General features: G+C 40.2%; 1 protein-coding gene across 3 annotated transcripts in view; it reads left to right on the top strand.

Annotated features, from left to right (window-relative positions):
• The window catches only part of LOC137195157 (protein turtle homolog B-like), a 155,016-nt gene that overhangs the window by 32,595 nt on the left and 97,749 nt on the right, over positions 1 to 24,672 (top strand). For all 3 annotated transcript variants that reach the window (XM_067607307.1, XM_067607306.1, XM_067607305.1), the window contains exons 2-3: positions 10,056 to 10,247; positions 21,830 to 21,976. In XM_067607307.1, coding sequence (XP_067463408.1) covers positions 10,056 to 10,247; positions 21,830 to 21,976 — 339 coding nt within the window. The remainder of the gene's footprint in view (positions 1 to 10,055; positions 10,248 to 21,829; positions 21,977 to 24,672) is intronic.

Below are 24,672 nucleotides of genomic sequence, written 5' to 3'. Positions count from 1 at the left end.
TTCTTTGACTACTCAGAGGATCTTTGGAATATTCTGCCTAAAATTTGGATTTGATTCAGGAATTTTCCAGGACACAGATGATAAGCATCCGCACCAGAAAAAGTGGGTCATGGAGAAGGACAGGATTACTGGACAAAATACTTAGTGGACATTACATGACACCAAAATTATAGAATTGGCTGACCCCAAGTCTGTGTTTGAAAGTTATTGTCTGACAGAAAAGCAGACAGAGTCACCTTGACCAGAGGCTGTTTGCATGAACTAGCAACAAATGGAAATTGCATTTCAGGATTAAATTCCTTAACTCAAATAACTTAACTATTGACTGAATGTTGCAGTGCTGCAGTTTAAAGGCTCCCACCATCGTAACCTACAGCCTTCCTTTGCCTTACCGAACATGTGATGCATGAAGGATCAGATCCTGCTACACCCTGAAAAGATCTCCTTTGAATTCCAAATGATGAGGTATGCTTGAGAGCAGTAGACCAGAATTAGGTCAAGTCTCCCACCCTTTGGTGTAGCATTAGTGTTTTAAGCCACCCTGATATATCAGAGGGTTGTAGCGCAAGCTGACAAACACAAACACATAGGCAAAATCATTTGACTTTTTGGATGCTGCTTTCTGTTTTTCCTCCTACATTTAAAACGAGCCAGAGCTTCAAACATACCAGTTTTCATAATTCATTCTTATTTACTTCCTAAATGCATTCCTTCTTCCTGCGAGGAACATTTGCACCATGAATGTACTGTAGTTTGCATGGTTTTGCACATTTTGCTTTATTGATCTAAAGCTGTAATGTACTTGTCTTTGATCTCACACAGGGGAACAGATGCTCTTAATGGCCTCCTCTAATGCTTTTGGGTTAGGAAACTATTTTGATGCTGTTTTTGAAAATTTCCTCTTTGGTCTTATAAATTCGGATATATTTTTGGGGGTGCTCAGTCATTTTATCAGAGGTCTGTTTAAGCACTACTTTATTTTAGAGAAGGATGTTATAGGGTGGGCTGTATTCTTGCCTATCAACACAATAATTTGAAATTGCTAGATTGTCTTGAACTGAGATGAATCCTACAATAAAATAGAATAGAATAATTAATGAAGGGATGGTTTGGTCTTCTGGTGAGGGCAAACATCAGCATTTCAAACAAAGCAAATACATTTTAGTTTAAGTTTAAACTTCACCATTGTTTACTATTTAATATTTGTGACTAATACTGTGAATCGTTGCCTTTGTAGCCACTGCAAAACTTTGTGTCCCAAGATTTAAGCCTCAAGATTTTGGTAGCAGATGGTGATGGAGTTTAAAGGCCAAGTGACAGAAAGAAGAAATGTACTACAGTAGACATTCTCTGGGATTTAGTCAGTTTTTACACACAAACTTGTACTAGTAAAGGGTGGTTGTACAGACCAGGGCTTGAAATTAACTTTTTTGACCACCAGCCAATATGGCTATTAGATTTAAAAGTTACCAGCCAATCAGAATTTCCGCTAGCCAAAATGTTTTTCTTGATATAAACCAGATTATGAGAGCTGCTTGATAAATTTAAACATGAGTATTAGCAAAAATAAAAGATATAGCATAATAAATCTTTTTGACAGCCTTCACCTTGAAATTATTTGTCCCAACCACATAATGGTTCGTCTAGTGTTTTCCAGAAGTTTAGATCTGGCAATCCTGACAGTATATTATGTTTTTCTCTGGAGAATCAAATACAAGCCACTCACGACCCGTTCACCATTGGGTGTTTTGCCCCAGCCAGAAATCTCCACCTAATTATCTAACTAACTTTGCAAACTCAACATCAAGTGGACCAGTGGTCTACTTTTTCATGGAAGCCACACTGGCAGGACACAGTCAACAGGAGAATCACTTCTATTGTGAAACACCAAGCCCACTCCTAACCACTACGTAAATCTGCCTACTAATTTGTCATCCAACGATATACAATATTTAATGCAGCTGATACAATCTGAATTGAAGCTGCAAGCAGTGATGAACAAGCCCTCAAACCTCTTGCGCATTGGAGGGGGCGGCGGACGTGATATCACTACTGGAGGTTGGTTGACACTGCGCTGAATTGTCGGGATTATCAGACACTGTGTGAATGGGTAAAATATTATTTCCCGAGTGCAGTGCATGGTCCTGGAGATGACATATTGGAAATTGTGTATACATTTGATGAACTATGTGTCATTTAGGCTTCACTTCCTGTTGCCCATAGGCAATACTACATAAGTGAAATATTAATGCAGCAGTGCATTTACCAGAGGGCAACTGACATGGATATACATTTTCATAAATGTTGGACATTGCATGTAGGAGATAACTATCACTTCCTGTGTCTACTATGTGGTGCACCCTCTAATTATATGTCATGTGACTGTATATCATGTGTAGACCACACCATGTAAATTTCATGTAAATTGGATGATTTTTGTCACATCAGGCTGACTCCCTGTTGTCAGTGGCTGGCACTATGACTATGACTCTATATTGACATGTAGATGTGTTCAGGTCTGGGTTCTTATCAAGAAGTAGAAGTAGAATACTCGCAGTCTTACGCAGTCGATTCTAACCCATGCTACGTTCAAGCGGAAGTGAGAAAGGAGTCTTTCTCTAGCTCTTCCTCTTCATTCATTGTGAACAGTCGAGTGCAACACTATAACTGCCTTCTGGGAGAGACTGTCTGAAAATATGCACCTTTATTCACGCCTTTCAAATGACATGCCCCTTCCATCTCTGTGACGGTCGGCTTTTCATTCCGCCTTTGATTGAACCCGTTCTGAACAACTATAAACACATTTGACACACAACACATTGTAAGAACCAGTTCTGAGTGACTCTTACTCTTGTTACTTGCACTTAGATAAATCTTACAGTAAACTAGTGAAACAAGAATGAGTTAATGGTTTGGTCCTCTGTTTGAAGTGCTGGTGTATGTAAACAAAGAATATATAACTTACAGTCATCTCATCTCAAACTGCAGCATTTTTTGATATTTGGAACTTCTGGATCTGAATAGCTGCCATCATAACCACAGCATAACTTTTGAGCTCCAAGATTTAAGCTTCCAGATTTTGACAGCAGATGGTGATGGTTTTTAGAGGCCAAGTGACAGTAAGAGAGAGGAAATATTCTGTTACAGTAGACATTCTCAGAAAATTAATCAGCCTTTATGCTCAAAACTTTTTGTAAACTGATTAAAGTGACCTTGCTGACCTCTCCTGTGTTCTGTTGAGCAGTGACAGATAAAGCACATGTGCAGTGTGAAATGTAGCTCGAAGAAGAGAGTAGTACTTCAAGATGTTGTGGCCATTTGCTGTATATTATATGCCCCGATTGCATCGTACAACCCCATGGTGTAGTGGGCTGCCTGGCAAAATTATTAATGCCTCCATTAATTTCACAGGGCTGTCGTTTTATTACCGCCACAATATGAGTTCAACTTTAGAAGAAGATGCAGGAAGACTAAGTGCAGGTGCAAGAATAATAGCCTGTATGATAATGCACAGACCTTGCTATAGTCATCAATAATTTATCTGGTATTGTGTAAAAATCTCATTTATTTTTCATTTTTGTTGGCACTTAGCAGAGTCGGACAGTTGTCACCGCTAGACAGCACCAGGGCCGAGCCAAGGGACCAGCTGAGACACGAACGGGGGAAGCTTGAGTGAATTCAGTGTTTTAAGTGCCAACACACAGTCTTAGCCGAGACAGTATGCTAGAATGTGTTTTGTGTGTGAGTGTGTGGTAATGCGTCACACTTGTATTGTTTTATTTATTGCATCTCACTGAATTTTCATGCACGGTCACATTTGTTACCTTGAATAAATATAGAAATGCAGTTTCTGTGAAGCGTTGACGTAAACCTGTCTGCACTGTCACGTAGTCATATCCCGTCTGTTATACTGTCATATATCACAGGAAAATAAGGGTTTGTCTTTGAGACCCAAGGACCTGGAACCAAATATTACTCATAAATCACACACAAAGTTTTTAAATTGCACCGTATTGTTGCGTTATGAAACAGAATACATTACACCCTAAACACAGATATGATTTTTTTTTCTTGTAAAATGTGAAGAAAATGAATCTGTCATTTCTTTAAGATGAAAATTTTATGTTACATAATATTTAGAATTCAACTCAAGTGACTGTGAAGAATAGTTTGGCAAACTACATGTTCCCACATTGGGATTATTTTTTACCCATAACAAGCTTGTTTTGAAATAAACAAGCTTTCGTTCTAATTTTCTCCTCACTATCTCTGAATTTAGCCCAATAGATGATTGGATAACAGCTGAGTGACTGATGATCATCCTGAAACTATTCCACCTGTTACATCTCTTTGCTGTCATCACAGTGTATGCTTCTCTTAGCTCCACCACCAACCCACTATCAAGTAGAGATGTGATGATTATTGTGGCCAGTATATCACAGTAAATGGTGTTTCACAATATGGCATCAAACTTCTCTGCTGTTGAAGCTGAAATATAGTAAAATTACTTAACACCATGCTCACTGATGGTGAACCATATGATGCAACTTTGATGAACTGGCAAATGCAATGCAGAACAGCACAAGTACGAGCAAGTTGGTCGTTAACAGTTTTGGACAGTTGACCAGAACATGATGTGCGTGACCTTGAAGCAGTGGGTTCCCTTCTTGTAAATCATGTGAAATGATTGCTCTCTGTTGGCACCTACTTTACCCATAATGCAACATTGCTAACAGTTCGATTGGAGATTTAGTGTGTTATGCTAGTAGCAGCACTAATGTAATCTGGAGCTGCTAGCCTCCAGCAGATATTAGGAGCTACAGAGGTCTGCTGACCTATTACTAACTACTATACTAAACTATTAGTCTTCAATGCCAACTGATGCTGACTCAAGTGACATCATTTGAGACAATTTATCAGATTTCACAAAACTCCCTCTGGAGAAACAAAAGGCTTTATATTAATTTTTACACCTGTGTAGTAGTACTTGCCAACACCTGGAAACACACTGACATGTAAAATAGAGTTCCCCTTTAACCTGACAACTTAGCCCCCACACTACAGTTGGTCCACTAGGTAAAGTTAGCATTCCCACAGTAGCCAGAGATAGATGGGTGAGGAACCTGGTCCGCTGGTCCTGCTGTGGTTGTTTTGCTTCTGTTTTTGGCCAGTAGAAAGAACTGCTAATGAAGGCAGGAGCGTTGTGCTGTGTTCACAGTTCCTCCTGAAAATGATGGTAATTGAAATTTTGTACAGCAAAGCTGGTATACCAGCACATCTGTACTGTTAACAGTGTCGGGGCCTTTATGGCTCCCTGGGGATCTCTGAAACGGCTACTTCAAGAGGGCGAAGCAAAAGACGTTTGCCACGGTGGGCGCCATCTTGAGTCATCTCTACAATTCAGTGACAGGGTCAACACCAAACATCTTTTAGGCTATAGAATAAACATCTGCATTTAGCTCACTTGTGGTTTCTTCCCTCATTTAACAATATGTCAGCACAATATGTGTTGATGTGATGTAGTGGCCCCAGAAGTAGCATGTAACATGATTTACCTTTACACTGATGTTCCAGTACTCCTGGCGACAGTCACAAATACCCTCCTCCCCTTTCTCTTCCACCTTGCTTACACCTCTGGTAGTGTGTGTGTGTGTGTGTGTGTGTGTGTGTGTGTGTGTGTGTTTTTGCGTGAGTGAGTGCACCTCAGTGGTTATACCTTGCGACGGTGCCCTCCCCTGGGTCTTTGATTGTAAATGAGCTAAACCCTTATTGGGATTGGGGGGGGGGGGGGGGATGAGCAAATCAGCTCTGCTTCTCCTCTCTCTGTTCTGCTCTCTCGCTCCCTTTCCGTCTCATCAGTTATAAACAGTGAAGTCATACCTTCCAAAGGGGCCTGTTTTTGTGCTATCTCCGATGATGTCACCAGCAGCCAATCAACATGTAGCGCCGCTTGAGGTAGTGTTTGTGTGAGTGAGGGGGTGGGGGTGGCAGGGGGCTGGGTTCACCACTGGGAAAAGCACACTTGCTCAGTTATTATCTGGTTCTGCCGGCAAGCATGAGAGCTCACACATCAAATGATGAATCCACAGGCTTCTGCTGATATAGACAGCTGCTCGGTGATGTAATATATATATGGACTGTATATGAGGGTGCTATATACTGTATGATATGCAGAAATGGCTGTATAGGGCAATGATAATGATGCACTAAAAGATCGTCCACACTGTGCATTGTATTTCACAAGGTGATTGCCATATTAAGCGTGCTGTATGTCTCAGCCCCGGGTACGGGGATGCACAGCTGTCCTGCTATTTGCTGATTTACATTCCGCTTTGAATCTGTGTCTGTTTTTATTCCATTAGTCTGACATTCACAATTAAGCTTCGTTATAAGATAAGCATCTTCTATTTAGTGCAAAACCTGGACAATTAGTCGCTTTTTATATTGACCTCAGTTCAAGGTGACTGTGGAGGCTTTTCATGCATTCATACTGCAGCCTTAACATGCATACAAAGCTCAGTCTGTCAAGTCAAGACGGATGATTTGGGTCAACATCGCTGAGAATTTTTACGGCCGGCCTTGAATGGATATTCAATTATTACAACAAAGTAATTTGTTTGATCTGCTCTGTAAAGAACACATTCTGGTTATTGAAAAAAATGGGAGAAATATCAAGTGATGGATCGAAACTCAGTAAAATGTCATCCTTTGATTGTGTGTGTTTTTAGCGAGCTGTTTTCATTACCTTTTCCTTACTGTTGCACACGGCATCTCTGTTGAAGCAAATGAAGACTAAGATAATCCAGAGCTTTACTGTCTATGTCCCGTTCTGCTTTCAGTGCTTCTTGTGTTTATCCTCCTACTATTCATATTCTCTCTTAACTGAAGGGGGAAAAAAGCTGTGTGACATTTATGGTAGATTGTTATATGTATGGTTGAATTCCTGTTTGATATTATTTTGGAAACATTTGATTTTTTTTATTCATTTCTGTAAATGGCCTGTGTAAGCCTAACTTATGTACAGAAATCCAAATGTAAATGTGTCCATGGTTTTACTGGCTCCGGTAAATGCCAGTAAATTAAAGGATTGGTTCACAATCAAGTGTGTCTTAAAACAGCAGTCAGGTGCCCAAATGAACACTGAAAGAGGTTTTCCTCGCTGTAATCACTCCTTGCTCAGCACTCTAACGCAAACACACCAGGCCCCCCTGCAGCCAACCCTGAGTGGGCCCCTGTCAACACTGAGCAGGCGACTTTTAACATCTTTCATAGTGAGGATACTTAGCATCATTTTAAACACACAACAAAATAGACCACTTTAGAACACTGGACACAGATCATGGAGGTAATTGTATTGAGTAAATTGGCTTTTTAACATAACAAAACAAACTATTAAGTGTTGCAATTGCTGTTGAGGTGCTGATCCTGTGATGGTCATGATTGTGGGAGCTGTACCCAGTATTTGACTCCTCCCCAGTGACTCATTGTCGCAGAGTGCAGGATTTCATTATCAAAGTTATTGTAAAAAGCCCAACTGCCCTCTCAAATCAGATTGTTACTCGGCAGAATGTCACTTGACGCTGAAACTGTCAGGGCGCATGGTGGTCTCTCTCTCGGCTGATGCTAACACTACGTGGCCCACTGTGGTGTCTCCCTCATCTCTAATATATTCTTCTTTTTGATCACTGTCTTTACAGGGAAGGCCTGTTTCATCCTTGTCAGCCACGCAGTTCCCTTCTAAATCTTCCTGGCCGGCTCTGTGTGGCTAGCTATAACATTTCAGAAAAAGTTATGCTAACATGCCAGTTAAAATGTAATTTTTTATTGTAGTCTGCTTTTTTATTAAAATATTCTATATTTATGACTCTTGTAGTAGCCTATTTTTCTCTGTCTGTATATTTTTTGTAGCCTATTTTGTACCATGTGATCAGTTGGACCAAAAGTCGCTGATGTATATGACAAAGAGAACTATGGACTAGCATAGATTTTTTAAAATGTTTATGCTAATGTTGGTACTGTTGTAATTTTTTGTTATAAATAAAAAAATTTATTTTTTTTAAAAATAATCGATTATCATAGTAGTTGTTAACATACTGGCGCTCAAAAAAGTTTGTTGAGTAAATTTTGCATAGGTTGTCCGTTGTTGGTGTGAGCTAGCAGATTAGCATGCTAGCCACAGGCTTGTTGGCCTGACGTTATCACTCCCCCCCCCTCCCCACTCAAAAATAACTATCAAAAATATATCTTACAAATTAATTTAGTTATCGTGGAAGATTTTATCATGAAAATTATCAAGATTGTTTTATTGCACAGCCCTGCACACCAAAAATAATTATTTGGATTTAGTTGCTAGCGTACATACCTTGATACAATTGCTTTCACTGTTTGCTTTCACTAATGAGAGAGACAAGGCAGGCAGTAGTCATTTCTGTGCAGGAGAACATAGCTGTCTGCCTGCTTCCTTACAGGCCACAGAGGGACGAGCAGTGAGTACATCTGATTAGCAGTATCGACTGGTAAAATGCTACCACACTGGGTTTCCGCTCATAAAGCCAAGCTACATGGTAATTAGCCTGGGATCAATGTGACCGTTCAGCTGCTATCCCACAGACACACAGTTTCATAGAGTTAGCAGAGTGAGCTAGCAGAGTGAATTCTTGCTGAAAAAGGTTAAAGGCCCAGCTGTTATTGAACATCAGGTGCATTACTGTCACATTAGTGCTTTCATGTTTTTGTCTGCCCATTCTTTCACACAAATGAGATGAAAAAGATTCTGTCAAAATAAATCACATTCATGTGTTTGCAAGTGCCGTTAATCTTTCCCTCCCAGCCCGTTGGCCTTGGCTCCATATTGGATTTGTCACTGGCAGTCTTTGCCGTCCTGACTGATGGAACTTGTAGCTTGGCATGTGTTTGTGTTATCACACACAAACACTGACATGCTGGGTAAAACTCTGCTGTTTCTAAAGACCCTTTTACTATATGTCTTTCTAATCTGAACTATCTCTAACGTGTGCGCTGGCATTTCTGTTAACTAGAGGAATTAGCTTACAGACTTCTGTGTTGTTTTCTTTAAATTGACTGATGTCACAACATAGCTTGTCTGTGAAATGGCAGGGATGGAGCATCAAACACTAGCTCAGAGAATACAAAGCTGGAGGCTTCTCCCCCTGCCTCAAATACTAAACTACTGTCAAGTCAATGCCCTTAAGCAAGCATTGATTTGCCAGCCCTTCCAGTGGTGCTATTGACTGGACACCAGTAAAAACACTCAGAAGTGGGATTACTATTTATAAAATGTTAATGTAAAATAAAAGTAATATCTTTATTTTTAATTAAGGATGTACGATATTGGGTAAGGCTCTGGTTGGATCCACATGGAGAGCCGGGGCTAACGTTAGCTGAGAGGCTAGTGGAGCGTTAGCTGCAGCATGGCCGGAGGGAGGCACAGCCAGCTAGCATCTGCTAGCCTCCCAGCTAACCTTAGCCCCGGTTCTACATGTGGATCCAACCGGAGCATCGAGCCCTGGTTTGTTATTCAAGTTAAAGTGGGAAGAAGCAGCAGGTCTGACGGGTAGCTTTAGTGAAGTGGAGGCTGCGGAGGAAGCACCGGGACTGTCAGGGTGAAACAATCCGTGGAGGGAAGTACAGTCAGGCGGCGGAGGAGAGGGCAACAAATCGACCTCTCATAATCGGCAGAAATGGCTGATGCCAATACTTCATTTTAGAGCTATTATCGGCCGGTACCGATGACGTGCCGATAATATCGTGCATCTCTATTTTTAATACTTTTGTATGAAAGTAGAAAATCACATCCTTCTGTCTTCTTATCTCATGCTGTTCCTTGCCTACTGTTTGTTCTGTGGTTGCAGGAATATCATACACTAATTGCAGCACCATCTGAATGCATAAAGATTCATATTTAAATGTGATTGTGTGATATGCTTTAAAGCAGTGTGTAAATTAAATATTATAGACTTAAAGTTGGCTTTGAGCCGCATGCTGCAGATCACCTTAGATCAGACCGGGCTGACGTGTGCGTACTGTTACTGCAGGTGCCCACGGAGTGCGAGAGGAGCCCCAGTTTGTGACGGCCCGCGCAGGAGAGAACGTCATCCTGGGATGCGACGTGTCCCGCCCCCTGAACGGCCAGCCCTACGTGGTGGAGTGGTTCAAGTATGGAATGCCCATCCCCTTCTTCATCAACTTTCGCTTCTACCCTCCTCATGTGGACCCGGAATATGCCGGTAAGATAGTGACAGCTTTCATATCAGATATCTCCTTTGAAGAATACAGGTTTCTTTGCTATCTATATGTAGGAATACATGAGATGCATTAAAAAAACATCAGATAACAGCTACAACTGACACATGTATTCTAGTTAGTGCAGTATATTAGTTTGTATTAGTATTAGTATTTGCAGTCCACATCTGCATGTTTATTCACATCTGTCTCAGCTCTCTGAATCCATTGCTGTTCATCTTTCATTTTTAGAACTCTTGATGTTGATGTTGGTAAAATAATTTAACAAAGATGTCAGAGATGCATACATTTGACAGTAAACCATCACCTCCTTGACAGTGCTTTCTTTGCTCAGTGGTGTGCTTTGCAGTGTACACTGTAGTAAATATGTATGTAATAAATACTAACTAATGTCGACAGCTTTAATGAGATGACATTTCATGGGGAGACAGCAGCTCTTTCCACCACCACCACCACCTCTTATTATTTATGTGTTGTGCTAGAGGTGAAGTTTGCCGGGGAGGTGAGAGGGATTTCCCCCCTCGTCTGCTTTTGATTTCCTTTCTTCTGATCGTGAAATTTCAGAAATAATCCCCCTCTTCTGATGTGCGTTTTGAAAGACTTTCTTATCATGCATTCATCCTGTCAGAAGAAATGAAATATGAATTTCCCCAACGTGAGGTGGAGTCGGTGCACGTAGCTTCCACATTTTAGATAATCTAAACTGTATTTTCCTTCTGAGACAGAACATACACAAAATCAATTTAATGGTCATGACAGATATTTATTTTCATGCCATGCCTTGATCCATGTAAGCGTGAAGAGATTGGTAGTGTTAGCATTACACTGATACTAAAGCTTCAGACACACTTTCAGGTATCCACTTAAAATTTAAATGGAAAATAATGAAAAACTTAAACATGCTTTAATTAAGATTTTAGACATTGACTAATGGTCAAATGATTATCTGATATGAGGTGGTATCACTGTGCTGCCTGCAGCCCTTCTGTTGTTATTCTGGCCCTCTGTGCCCTGTGATGTCACAGTACGGTCCGCCCACCCGCCATCTATCGGGGGTTATAATGTGGCGTGATTCAACCAGTGGCCAGGCAGACTATTCAGCCAGTGATGGATGATCCTGCAGCCACTACCAGCCAGACTGAAACCGAAACAGCACCGGTTAAACTGAAAAGATGGCATTTTGTTGCACAAAGACAGTGGGATGGAGAAAGAGCCAAAACAAAGAGAAACATAGGTTTGGCTTTGAGAGCATAAATACAGGCCAAAGGACTGAAACTAGATGCCGATGTGGCGTCCTCTGCCTCTCCTTCCTCTACCTCTGCCAGCCTCACCTCAATGTCTTCCAGCTCCTCTCCGTCCCGTAGAAGGGACTAGAGGCTGGAAGGACCCTCGCTGGCCTCGCTCATCTCTGCTTGTGTAACCATTATCTTCTCATTGTGATAGATATGACAAACGCCCTTCAAAACATCATGAATACTAAAACTGTTGAACATAATTAACTAAACTGTAAATGTTGTCACTTGACCTATTACTGAGGAAATGCTGCAGTGGTAATCTGTTTTAAGTTCAATTCCGTTTGTTGTGTCCAGGCATCTGTAGTTCAGAGGGTGTAGGCTCAGGAAGCAGATGATACATCCATCAGTTTACTGTTTGTTTTGGAGTCTTTCTTACCCTCTAGCGTCTGAGTTAGAGAGTTAGCTATAGTTGTTTTAACTTCTTAAATTGGTTACTACCATTACAACATAATCAAGATCTTATCTCTCCAGGCAAAGCATTCCATAGTCTAGGAGCCCTTGTAACAAAGGCTCTGTCACCTTTTGTTTGAGTCTAGATCTTGGAACAATGAGGAGAGCAGCATCTAAGGGTGTCAGGGAGCGAGGGGGGGCCATAAAAACTCAGAAATATAACTTGTGGCTAGACCCCTCAGGCATTTAACAGTAATGAGTAATATTTTGTAATCAGTTTGAAAGGCAACAGGTACCCAGTGCAGGGATGCCAGGATCTGTAAAATATGGTCTTGTTTCTGAGTTCCAGTTAAAACCCTGGTGGCTTAGTTGTGAATTCTTTACAGCAGCCAGAGAGCAGGTAGGTACAATAGTCCAGTCGATGTGAAGAACCAACTTCTATCAGTTTGTCCAAGAAATACGATTTTCACAGTATAGATCTGCTCTTACAGTTCTTATCTCAAAAACAATAGAATATTCACTTGCAGGCTTTGTTAAGAAAGCACAAATTAGAAGTTCTGTTTAATTAAATATTTGGTGATGAAAATGTACCATGACTTGCAAACATTCGAGTCTTTGTAGAAAAAACAGGTAAGCAAGTTTACTCTAATAAGAAACATCTGCCATTAATTTGGCAGATACCAATCCACACATCTGTTTGAAAGCCAGCTGATTGATTGGCTGCTGTCTGCATCAGATACAGGAAAAGGTTTCTTTTGAAAGTGCCCTTTACACCCCTTATCCCACCCGCCTGCTGCAGCGGGAAGAAAAATAGTTTAACCGACTAGAAGATTGTGGCAAAAATACAGAAGCTCTGTATAATCGTTCTGCATCCTCACACACTTTGTCTTCATTGATTAGATCACCGAGCATAAATACTTGAATGGAAGGCCTGCTGAGTTAGGTGAGTGTTACAGAATCCTGACCACGACAAAAAGAGCAGTAGGATATGAGCGTCAGCATAATTCTCTGAAGACCGGAACAGTCACACTGTGTCTCATAAACCAAACAAAGGCTGTATAGTAGGCTTTGAAACAGAGGACTGACAACATGTTCATATCCTCACATAGTTTGTGTTTGCCTGTATGCCAGTCCTCTTTCATCATATTAAATATATTAATTTGCTTTCACAGATTGTTTCCAAATTTGTGTGCCTCATGTAGAGTCTGGGTTCCACTGAAACTGAGTCCAATATTGAAAGCTATCCTAATCTGCTTGAATCTTTTATCAGATCTAATTTCTTTTGGCTTTCCACACTTGCAAGTTATACATAACTAAAACTCAAATCTGTAATCACCTCTTGTCGGTTGAGAAGCCAGAAACAGTTTGGAGTGTTAACCTAATTAACGTTCACAACCTGAAGCTACAGCCTGAAAGTGAAGATGAGCAGCATAACATATGAAAAGTTGATTAAATGTATCTGACATATAACTCTCTGTAATCTATTTTTACACCTTATTTTTCCACTTGCTCCACATTCGAGATCCTTATGCATGAGACATTCTCCTGATATGCAACATGATGGTTTCTCTAGAGAAGACTGAAGGTGTCCGTATACTCCAACAGAAGTGTTTGTGGGGTGATGGAACAGGGTCAGAAACCCCCTCCACGGTCAGACAAACTAGTTCCTTTTGAGTGTACCTGCCCTTTATCACTATGTTAAATTCCAATCCATAATGTCGTCTAATTGAATTACAAAATCATAGCAACCACACACTTTTTAATTTCACTACACTTCCCAGTAGCTTTTGGGTAATGTAGCTATTTTCAAAATCATGGAGTGTTTCCAGTAGCAAGCTTCCTGTTTTCCAGTAAGTACTTTTTTATATAAAAGTAGCTGATTCTTGTAACACTTGATGTGAATTGGCTTCAGTGTGTTAAGCTGCTTTTTCAGAGTATCTTTAAATAAAAGTGTAGTGTTGCAGTAGCTTAACTACTTCCCATGAAAAGTAGTTTGTAGCTTCACCAGCTACACTGAATTTATCCAGACGACAAAACAGTGCAGCACTGAAAGATCTGAATGTCTGAAGTGGAAGATTGGTGTCAGTCTGTATCCGGCTGCAGTGTGACCATAACATTGCATTATGAAATGAAGTCACAGTTTACAGTCAAAGCTGCAGAGATACATAGAGGCTTACATTATGCCCTCTTTAGATTCAGATGATGTCAAGGGTTAATGAGTTGCGCCAACCACAGGGGCACTGTTGCCAAGATACCCCTCTGCCCTTAGTCTCAAACAAGCCGTTGTCTCATTTTTTATAGACAGGAAGAGGGGGGAAAAAACATCTGTGAGAGCAAGAGAGACAGACCACAAAAGAACAATTACCATGAAAACGTGTTGAGAGGAAGAGATGGGCATGAATCGATAGCTAAACAGGAAGAGAGCGAGAGAAATTGAAGATGAAAATGGAAATTGAGGGACAGAAAAAATAAAGAAATGGCAGGAAGACGTCCCAGATTACATTGTTGAATGTGCCCTGTTGTCATGGAGGATCTCCAAGCCTGGTCTGAAAGAATGGCGACAATTTAAAATGATTTGCCCCCAGCAGATGTTTTCCTGAAGCTAATAAATCATCCCTCTTATGTCAGAGTGATGCAGAATGTTTTGGGCTCAGCTTTAAATCTAGCTGGTGTTGTTGATCGTATAAAACAAATAGAATCAAATGGACTGTAAGGTTCATACTTATAAAAGATAGTTAAGCACAAAGCATACACATGAGAGGCTGTGCAAAGTTCAGTATTTCATTAGCATTGTCTTTGCAGAGCGTAACAAGTCAACCCACAGCACCAGTAGCAACCTTATGTGAAGTTGAAAACGGAGACCCGAGGCAAGTCCTCTCATGTTATCACAGTTAACGCCAATCATGAGGAGTGCAGCTCTGTGACAGACTGCCATGTGCTGGCTGCAGGAAGCTGATAGAAGAGGAGAAGTGGGGCTTGAATGACTGAATAGAACAAGACTGGAGGAACTGCTGGACTTGTGTCATAATTACTTCAATGAACAAAGTCTTGCTGACTGCTGCTTTTACTGCTGCAGGGATGCTGATGCTTTTCACTCTTAACGTCGTGTGGACACAGTTCAAACTGGGCAGTTGTGTATATATTCCAGTTTTGAACTGAACAGGGAGAATTTTGATCATTTTGTGAATTCTACAACCACAAAAACAATGAGGTGAGGTGTCTGGAAAAGTTGTAGCTTTAAAGGTAACAACCACTACTTTCCTTTTAATTTTCCCAGTCTTAATCCTAGATAAATGTTTGGAATATAACACAATAAGAAAAGTGATGGGGAATTAAATTGTTTAAACTTAAATGTGCATCTGATAATAAATAGAATTAGCCTTAAACAGCTTAAGGAAACAATAATTTAAATGTAGTTTTTCTTAAGTTGTTAGCCCATGTCTGTCATTTCATAGCAGGTTACAAACTTGTTTTTTGACTTTAGATTTTTCTCCTTCAACTCTTGAATCAGATTATTATTTTATGCAGCAGTTTGAGTCATATATACATCCTTGATACTCCTTAATGATTAATTATGTGTCTATAAAAGTGGTTCTTGCAGTGTTTACAGTCGTCCTTCTAGTTCCAGTGCAAAGGTTAATTTTTTTTCTTGCGTAGCACAGTTGGGTGGTGGGTTGATGGTTGCTCCCTGTTCTGTGTCATAATTTGAGGGGTGTTGTCGAGCACTTACACCACTATTACACCGCACCACTACAGCCCAGTATATATACAGTATAAGATTAATCTCCATATAAAGTTTTGCGCCAGTGCAGTTTTTGACCTAGTAACCATGTAACTGTTCATTTATTCTGTTTTTTTTCTGGCTTTCATCGGCTTGTCGTTGTTATTTACTTGGCATTGGCTTTCACAATGTTAATAATAATGACGAAAACAAAACAACAAAAAAACACCCAAGTAGTTGGCTGGTAAATCATTGTTTCACCAAGAGCCCATATGGAATGGGGGAAAAAACATTTTTCATTGTTATTTCTTTCATGGATTGGACCTCTCATTCTGAAACGCTGGTGGAATTGGCCAAGTGTGTCAGGCCTGTTACATACTGTATGTGAGCAATGCATGCAACAAGGCAGAGGACAGTGTCAGAAACGCTCTTGTGGTGTTTAAAGCTAAATGTGAAGATAAAACACCCGCAACATCACGTTTCAGTAGTTGTGACTCGTGATTCATCAACCACACAGTTTGAGACTGTGACTGTATAAAAAAATTTCAAAAGTTCCATTTCTCGTGGTTGATTATTTGGTGCATACAGTAGTTTTTTAAGTGCATCTCTTTGTGTTCTCTAAGGAACTGATATGCTGCATATATCTATCAGATTATCTCACTTCAGTCTCTGTCACACATACACAGAACTCTCACATGTCTTAGTTTGGATAGGTACATGTTCCTCACTTCAAGAAATAACTGGCTGCTGTTTGAAATGATTAATAACTGTTGGGTCTGCTTAATATACTGTTGGAAAAGATTTCTTGTGATATGTCTCATGATGTACATGCTGTGCTTTGTGTGATAATGACATGCTGCTGAAAGCAGTTAATGAAGGATGAGTACAAAACATGTCCAGAGAGTGTGGGGTCTTTTACATCCCACCAAAGCTCTTCAGTAACTTCTCACCTGTTGGATCTGGGGGAGCACGACTGATTACTAGCAATAATTAATAATAATTGTCAGAGATAATTATTTAAATTAATAAAATTATCAGTATGAATTAATAATAATGGGGCACCACCCGGAAACCGGGGCCAATAACCAGACAGTTAGGTAATCTCATAAGAGTCCACCTAGAATGCTAACATCTGAGGGATATCAACGTTCACAGGTGAACCAAGAAGGTTTGAGTTCGAGCTCTGACTCCCAATCAGCCACTTTTCACAATAAATGAGCACAATAATCACAGAAGACTTCTCTTCAAATGTATAACAATGTTAATTAAACAATATTAAAGTTAACAAAGTTCATAAATCAAAGATCAATAAATCACTATCCTAAAATCTAATTCTGCCTAAGCAATAACAACAGCAGCTATGTACAGTGAAAACACATGCCATTGGGAGTGTGTGTGTGTGTGTGTGTGTGTGTGTGTATGGGAGTGTAGATGGGTAGGTCTGTGTGTGTGTGTGTGTGTTTGTGGGCAAGATGGTGGACGTGATCTCAGAAGATGATGTTCCCGCGAGATTCATGATGGCGTACGTGATCTTGTGAGATGACGTTCCCGCGAGATTCATGATGGCGTACGTGATCGCATGAGATGACATTCCTGCGAGATTCATGATGGCGTACGTGATCTTGTGAGATGACGTTCCTGAGAGATTCATGATGGCGTACGTGATCTCGTGAGATGACGTCACGCAATCTCAAGGCTCACGGCAGATGAAGTCACGTGAGAATCAAAATGTGGACGTGACTACGTGAGAACCAAATATGAGCCAAATGTGCTCATATTCACAGCATCACTTTCCTGTAAACCTGCTTGTGACCTGATATCTCTTGGTGGTCATGATTTGTGATGTACAAAAAGAGGTCACAGAGGAGTGCTGGCCTCTCTCCCCAGAGCTTTTATTAGTCCCTGAGAAATAACCATGTCATTGTATTTAAAGCTATAACAGGGAGATTCCTCTGCAGGGCTAAATAACAACCTACAGACATACCGTCACTTCTCTACAGGGTATAACAGAGAAACAATGCTCCTAATTGGCCGATTCTATCAAGAAACTGTCAATGAATTTCTGTGCATGGTTTAATTTTCTTTTTGAATAAGGACATACTACAAGCACCATAGCTGTGAATTAGACTCCACAGAGGCTTCCCTTTGTTTGCTATAGTTTCAAAAGATAATCTGTCAGGGCTGGATTGCATGATGATGACATCATTCATGCTTCAAATCTAAAAGGCTGGCACAAAGACTGTTTTGATGAGAATATACTCTGTTGAGCCGTAGTAAAGACATTTGTATGACAGCCTTATTCTCTTGTAAGTGGACTAAATGTGTTACAGTGGGGATCCTTGTAAATTGCCGCCATGATGTAGTCAGTCTGCTCTGATGTGTGGTGCATGAGTGCCATGTAACACTCACTGTTAGAAACAAATGAAGACATTAAATGCATGTGAAAAATCCAGTATTTCACTGTACAGAATTCTAACAAAGCCAAAGTGATGTTTTGTGAGAGACTCTGTGAAAGGACATTTCTGCATATTTTCCTGATAATTCTCATTCTCAGAGATGTTTATTTCTGTATTGATGTTCTAATAGCCATACTCACCTAACAGAGGTCCTCTCATTAGCAGTTTAAGTTTAGAGTCATTAACTAGCAGGCTGAATAAAATTAGGTAGATAGACAGGAATCTAATTGCGCACATAACAGTAGACGAGGGAGAAGAATATTAAAGAGGATTGAGTAGGGTGGAATTGTTAGAAGATGGCATCTACTATAGATGTCGGGTGAACAGAATATTATGAATAGAATATTACGTAACACAAAGAGGATGCAATTCTATACGTAGAGAGGACAGCCCCTTGTTTTCCCTTTGTCAGATGACAACCTGGCTGAGAGACATGTAGCTGAACATAAGTAGGAACTGCTTGTGGCATCTTATGTTACCTTGAACGTCACAAGATGGAAAAAGTATGAAAATGGTGTTATTCTATATTTTTTCACATTAATGAGCCACACAGTTGCACTGGCTGACACACACACTATAGTAGATTTGAAGTTGATCCACATATACCGTCCTGCCACGGTAAGTACTCACTAGAGCACCCAATTTAAATTAATTAATATTATTTCGGAAATTACTGAGCCTTTAAAAAAAATATTAATTAACTAATTGATTGATTTATTTATTTGTTAGCTGTTTTTCAAGAGTCAAATGTTCAATTGGAACCAGTGTAGCTTGGGGCTGAGAGCTTTGCACAGAAAATATACATTGTTGGTTTTGCTCATTTAATGGGATGTATTGACAATACGATGAAACCAGAAAATAAAATCTGGGTACCCCGGTGTATCTACATTACCAATAAACGATGTGTTGCAATGCAAATAACATATTGACCATTATCTACTTTTTTTTCTCAACCTGTGCTTACTTACCTTGAAACTTCTCCTCAGCAACAATGTTTTTCTTAAGCACAGGCTGTCAGGCAAGTGATAACTTAGTGATAACGAGAGCAAAACCTGTGGTTATAACTCCAAAATAACACCAGCTTGACATTCTCTACGTGTCAGAGGTGTGAAAATGTGTCCAGCTTCAGTAAACGGTGCATGCAGTGTGTATTTGTGTTTTCTGTATAATAGATTGAAAGAGTAGACGATATAAAATGACATTCATCCTACAGTATAGCCTATTTGCCTCTTTTCTATTTAATTTAAAGTGCTCATTTAAAGCTCCACCGTTTAAGCTGGTGATCCTCAGAATCATGTAGCTGATAATTATACAACTGAACAGAAATATTTGTAGACAGGTGCCTCTGATAATAACAGGTCATACTGAGTTTGACTTTTGAATTGAATCTGAATTACTCAACATGACAGTTTGTCATTTGTTTAATTGGCAGGATGAAACTCTGTTTTATACACAGATATTATGTACAAGTGCTGTAACCCAACAATATGTCTTTGACTGAAAGGCTCATGCACCATGACCTATATTGAATCATTATGCACAGGGAGAAGTGCAGAAAATTTTACACAAAAGGGAAAGAATGTGTTTCATGATGGAGCACTTTGTACAGATAAATGTTCCTTCAAGTTAGTGATGTCAACAAATACAAACATATCATTTGGATATGAATAGATAGCATGCCCTGAACAGACACAAACAGCATCCTGTGCTGGCCTACACTCAATACTGCGCCTGAACACATCATGTATAGATGAGGATGGAGGACTAAAGCTGCTGCTACTGCTCTGCTATCGTCCTGCTTTTGCTACACAGGCTGTGCAGACGCTGTGTCAGGCCTGTTGCATGCATCTCACACCGGGGTCAGCAAACACACGCGTGTGTGTGCCCACAAAACTCCGCAATTATGTACTTGCAGATGACGCACAGATCCTGTGCATGCCTCTTGAAATTTGATCGCGGTTTGCACCCGACCCAATCGCTTCCTCTTCTTCCACTTATCCAACACATTTATAAAGATGAAGAAAGCTAGTACAAACAGCTACAACAGTGACAAGCAGAAACTGTAGAGTTTTGACAAAATATTGTCACGTGCAGGTTTTACACCTTCCCATGTTCTTGCTGTAGATAAGTCCACAGCACCCCCTACAGTATCTGACAAGAATGGCAATTTCCACACAGATGAGAATGCGACTTGCGCGAGTATGCATGCATTAGACCATCAGCCCCCCCGCTCAATTCCAGTATACATCTGACAGATTTTTAAGTTATTTTACATAAATGCACAACCGCAACATGTTTTCATTGTCTTCAGTAAAGTTTTAAATGTACTTTCTGTTGAACATATCTTAATTTACATAAAAAAGAGTCATTCCAAGATTGCGGTTGTCAAAGAGAGGGGTACATGTGAACATGAAGCACCACTATGCCTTCATACAGTGAGTGACTCACAGAAGTACCCCGTGTTTATACAGACACACTCATGCATGATTTCTTGTTCATTAACTTTTATGCTTGAATACATCAAGTGAAAAAAGGACATCCAGTAAACTGTTTGGACACACTGTTTACTCTGATAAAGAGAAATGGCAGCAGAATCAAAGAGCGGGAACTGTATGAAGGATCCATAGATACTGTATACACTACATTAAAGACATAGTTCACATTCAGTAAGTAACATAAAGTCTCTCTCAGCTCCTTCCAGTCAACCGAGGAGACAGACATGGATATAATCTGATATATAAATAGTCTAACCAGGACACATACATTCAAGCTAGGAACACATTTTGACAGTGCAGCTGATATATTTACCTGGCATGTCATGCTGCAGAGGGGGGTTTAGGAAGCCAAACAAAAAATTAGTCGGGAATACCCACAAATTGGAATGGATAGGGGAGAGTGAGGGATTAATGAGGGATAGCCAGGCCTTGATAACGCTGACGTTTTGAGCTGGCGTGCGCTCCCTGAAAGCCCTTTGTTTAGCCCTTATTGCCAGTCGCCATCTGTTATGATCCAGTTGCCAGATTGCCCAGAGCAACATCATCAATCCCCCCCCCCCCACACCCCCCTTCAGCTTTTGATCTGTAAAAGTAAAATGCAGCTCCTCCTGACTCTGTACTCACCAAGTCAAAAGCCGATATCTGTTATGACGGATTGCAACTAATCCTGAGGGTTCTCTGTTGTCACGCTGGCCACTTCCCACTCCTCACAGGAACTAATGACCTGTCCTTGCCTCAGTGCGTCTCCAAAATAGACTGCAACACACATGATGATGATGATGATGATGAGATGAGGACATCTCAGCTGCACTGAAGCTTAAGTGACAGATTTCAGCTGCGGTTGGAATCCTACTTTGATGTTGCACAACACAACATTAACAGTGCTGCAGCGACTGTGTTTAGAAACAGCTCTTATGCACTGTGATGTTACACGGAGACACTAACACATCACAGTGTGCCCTGTGATCCCTGCATATTTATATCTGAACTGCTCACAGGCTGATTTTCTCTTTAACATTCACCCGGCGTTCCTCTTTTTGTTCATTCACCCCTCACCTGCTCCTTCCTTCCCTTCATTCTCTTCATTATATTCAATCCACCCGTCCCTCTCACCTCTCCGTGTCCCTTCCTGCTGATACCTCATCTCCATCTCCGTCTCTCTCTCTCTCTCTCTCTCTCTCTCTCTCTCTCTCACTCTCTCTCTGCCAGGCCGGGCCACTCTGCACGGCAAGTCCTCCCTGCGGATAGAGAATGTGCGTTCAGACGACCAGGGCTGGTATGAGTGTAGGGTGCTGATGCTGGAGCAGCAGTATGACACCTTCCACAATGGCAGCTGGGTGCATCTAACCGTCAACGGTAAGGAACTGTTTAATATAAACATCAACAAGTCAGAGCATGGAAAGACAAACAGATACATATATGGGACATATGTGGACTGATATATAGTTAGGCTTTTGTAAAAATCATATACATCAAGCCTCCAAAATAATATGAATGTTTGTTGCGTATTCTTTAGACTTTTAAAGGTCAGGCTTTCACCATGACATATCTTCAGCGCAAGTACAAAAAAATGACTGTAATACTGTTAACATTCAATTTTTTATGTGTGTGTATGTGTGTGTTGCTTTTTTATGATCAGCAACTTATTAGCTATTTGAGCAATGACAAAGTATACACATATTAATCTTACATTTTATATACAATATATATATAATAACTCCTCATACAATAATAAGGCAGACCAGTTGATAGAATTCTATTAATCACAAGCATAAATAAGCCGTCAAAGACAAACAAACAAAATCAACAGAAAACACAGCAACGACAGAAAAAAAAAAAACTTGTGTGAACTAACGATAACAAAAATTATGTTTATTAGTAGAAATCAAGGTTCAGGCTTTTCAACTTTAAATCATTTATATGGTCAAGAAGCCATTTCTCTTCATAGGTGTTGAGTTTGTGTAGCACCTCAGCAGGAGAGGCGACCATACCTACAAGCTGCTAGATTGTTGGTTTGTTGTAAAGATGATGATTAGCTGTGACATTGGGCAGTATGTTAATAGGTTCTAGGATTTTAGCCTGTATTACTGATGAAAGATTAAACCACTTACTACTATGTAGTAAATTCAGTAATAAAGACTTTTATTAACCTACATTTTAATTGACCAGAAATAATGTAAAAACGTTGAGATATTACAAGAATTTTATTGACTAACAATTTCTCCATAGAGCTGGAGGACCAAATAGATAGCTCTATGAAAATACTTTAATATTATTTACCTCTGATAAATGACTCACATGTAGCAGCAACTGATCGAATCATGCCACCAACCAAAACACTTAGACACAGAAGTGAATAAAAAGACGCCAAAATCGCCTACTCACCAACTGTATTATTCACAAAATGGAATAGTAACAATGGTAGACATGTTTTTTGTGTGATATACTTATTGGAAGGCATATGAACTGCTTTGGTCCAACTACATCTTAAGCAGACTGGACCAAGTGACATATGGGCCCCAGCAGCTGCACTGGCTGCACTGTCTTTATTTTCACCACTGATTAATAGTACTCACAGTAAGGGCTGCAACCAAGAAACATTTTTATTATTTTATCTGTGTTTATCCAATTTATTACTTCATTGTTATGCTATAAAATGATGATTTTTCAAAGATGACTTTAAAATGCTTACTTTGTCAAACCAACAGTCCAAAATCCAAACACATTGAGTTTACAATGATATAAATCAGAGAAAAATGGCGTTTAATTAGTCTCAGAACCCGCACACATAAAAACCAGGCACGTGCACATGAAATGAGCGCACAGAACAGTATCCAGAAGTGGAAAAGCATCCTCACAAGGGAGCTTATCCTGCGAGCACAGGGCTGTGATGAGTGCAAGCTGGACCCCCTCCCTACGTGCTCGCAACTGCCCAACACTCACTCGCTTGTCAAGTTGATTTTTGAGACTTTGGAGGTGCATTATCACCACCTTCTGGATCGGAGTGTGGATCAGAACAGTCACTCTACTATTCCATTCAATTCTCCTATTAATTCCTGTGTTTTCTTAAAATCTGAAAATAGCCCTGTACCCTACATCACCACTGCAACATTCCTCTAATACCTAGTGTCATGTGCTTCCTTTAGAGTGTAATATTAAGTGTCTGTCTCTCTTGTTGATATCTAGGACAGTATAAAAATACCTGCTCCACCATTTCCTGCAGTCCATAATATTCACATCTACCTGTAGCTTATTCATGATGTACTGTTCAGACTGGTGTAAATAAACGTCATCCTTGATATAATATCCTCCCCCTTTCTATTTCTATTGCTTCCTCTCATTTCTCCTACTTTTCTTTGAATGCTGTACTAATATCCGTCGTTATTTCCTCTATCCCACTCTCCCTGCCATTTATTTTTCATTTCTGATTTGATTATACCAGCTCATTTCCATCCACACTAATATGTGCAGCAATCCACATGAATTTAATTTCTATTTCTGCTCTCTTAATTCTGAATATTGTTGGAGCTATGTCAAGTACAAAGTCTTTCCTTGTATCTGATTGCATGTATTTAATACTTGTTAGTGCACTGCTGGAATCATAACCCATCAAAACTTTAATTGGTTTGACTTCTTCTATCCAGCTTAGAGCTAAAATGATTGTTCTCTCAGCCTGTCATCGACTGTGTCACTGATCAAACAATACAGCCAATCAAAGGTCATTGTCAGTATTCAAAGTGACCAATCAAAGGAGCAGAGACATCAGCCACCGTCTATTTCATCCCCGCCTCCAAAGTCTCAAAACTCAACTTGACAAGAGAGGTAGTGTTAAGCAGTTGCGAGTGAGTAGGGAGGGTCAAGCTGGCTCTCGTGGACCGTGCTTGTGGGACCACATTTGTGCACACACAGCAGAAATGCTCCCTGGCAAGGATGCTATTCCACTCACGGATATTGTTCTGTTCACACGCCTGGTTTTTGAGACTAATTAAACGCCATAAAAGCGGTTAATCCTTCCATTTCAGAAGGCAAGTTTATTTGTATGGCACATTTCA

Source organism: Thunnus thynnus, chromosome 13, assembly GCF_963924715.1.
Source record: "Thunnus thynnus chromosome 13, fThuThy2.1, whole genome shotgun sequence".
NCBI lineage: Eukaryota > Metazoa > Chordata > Actinopteri > Scombriformes > Scombridae > Thunnus > Thunnus thynnus.
Note: the sequence above shows the minus strand (reverse complement) of the source record. Positions and strands in the feature narration are given on the sequence as shown.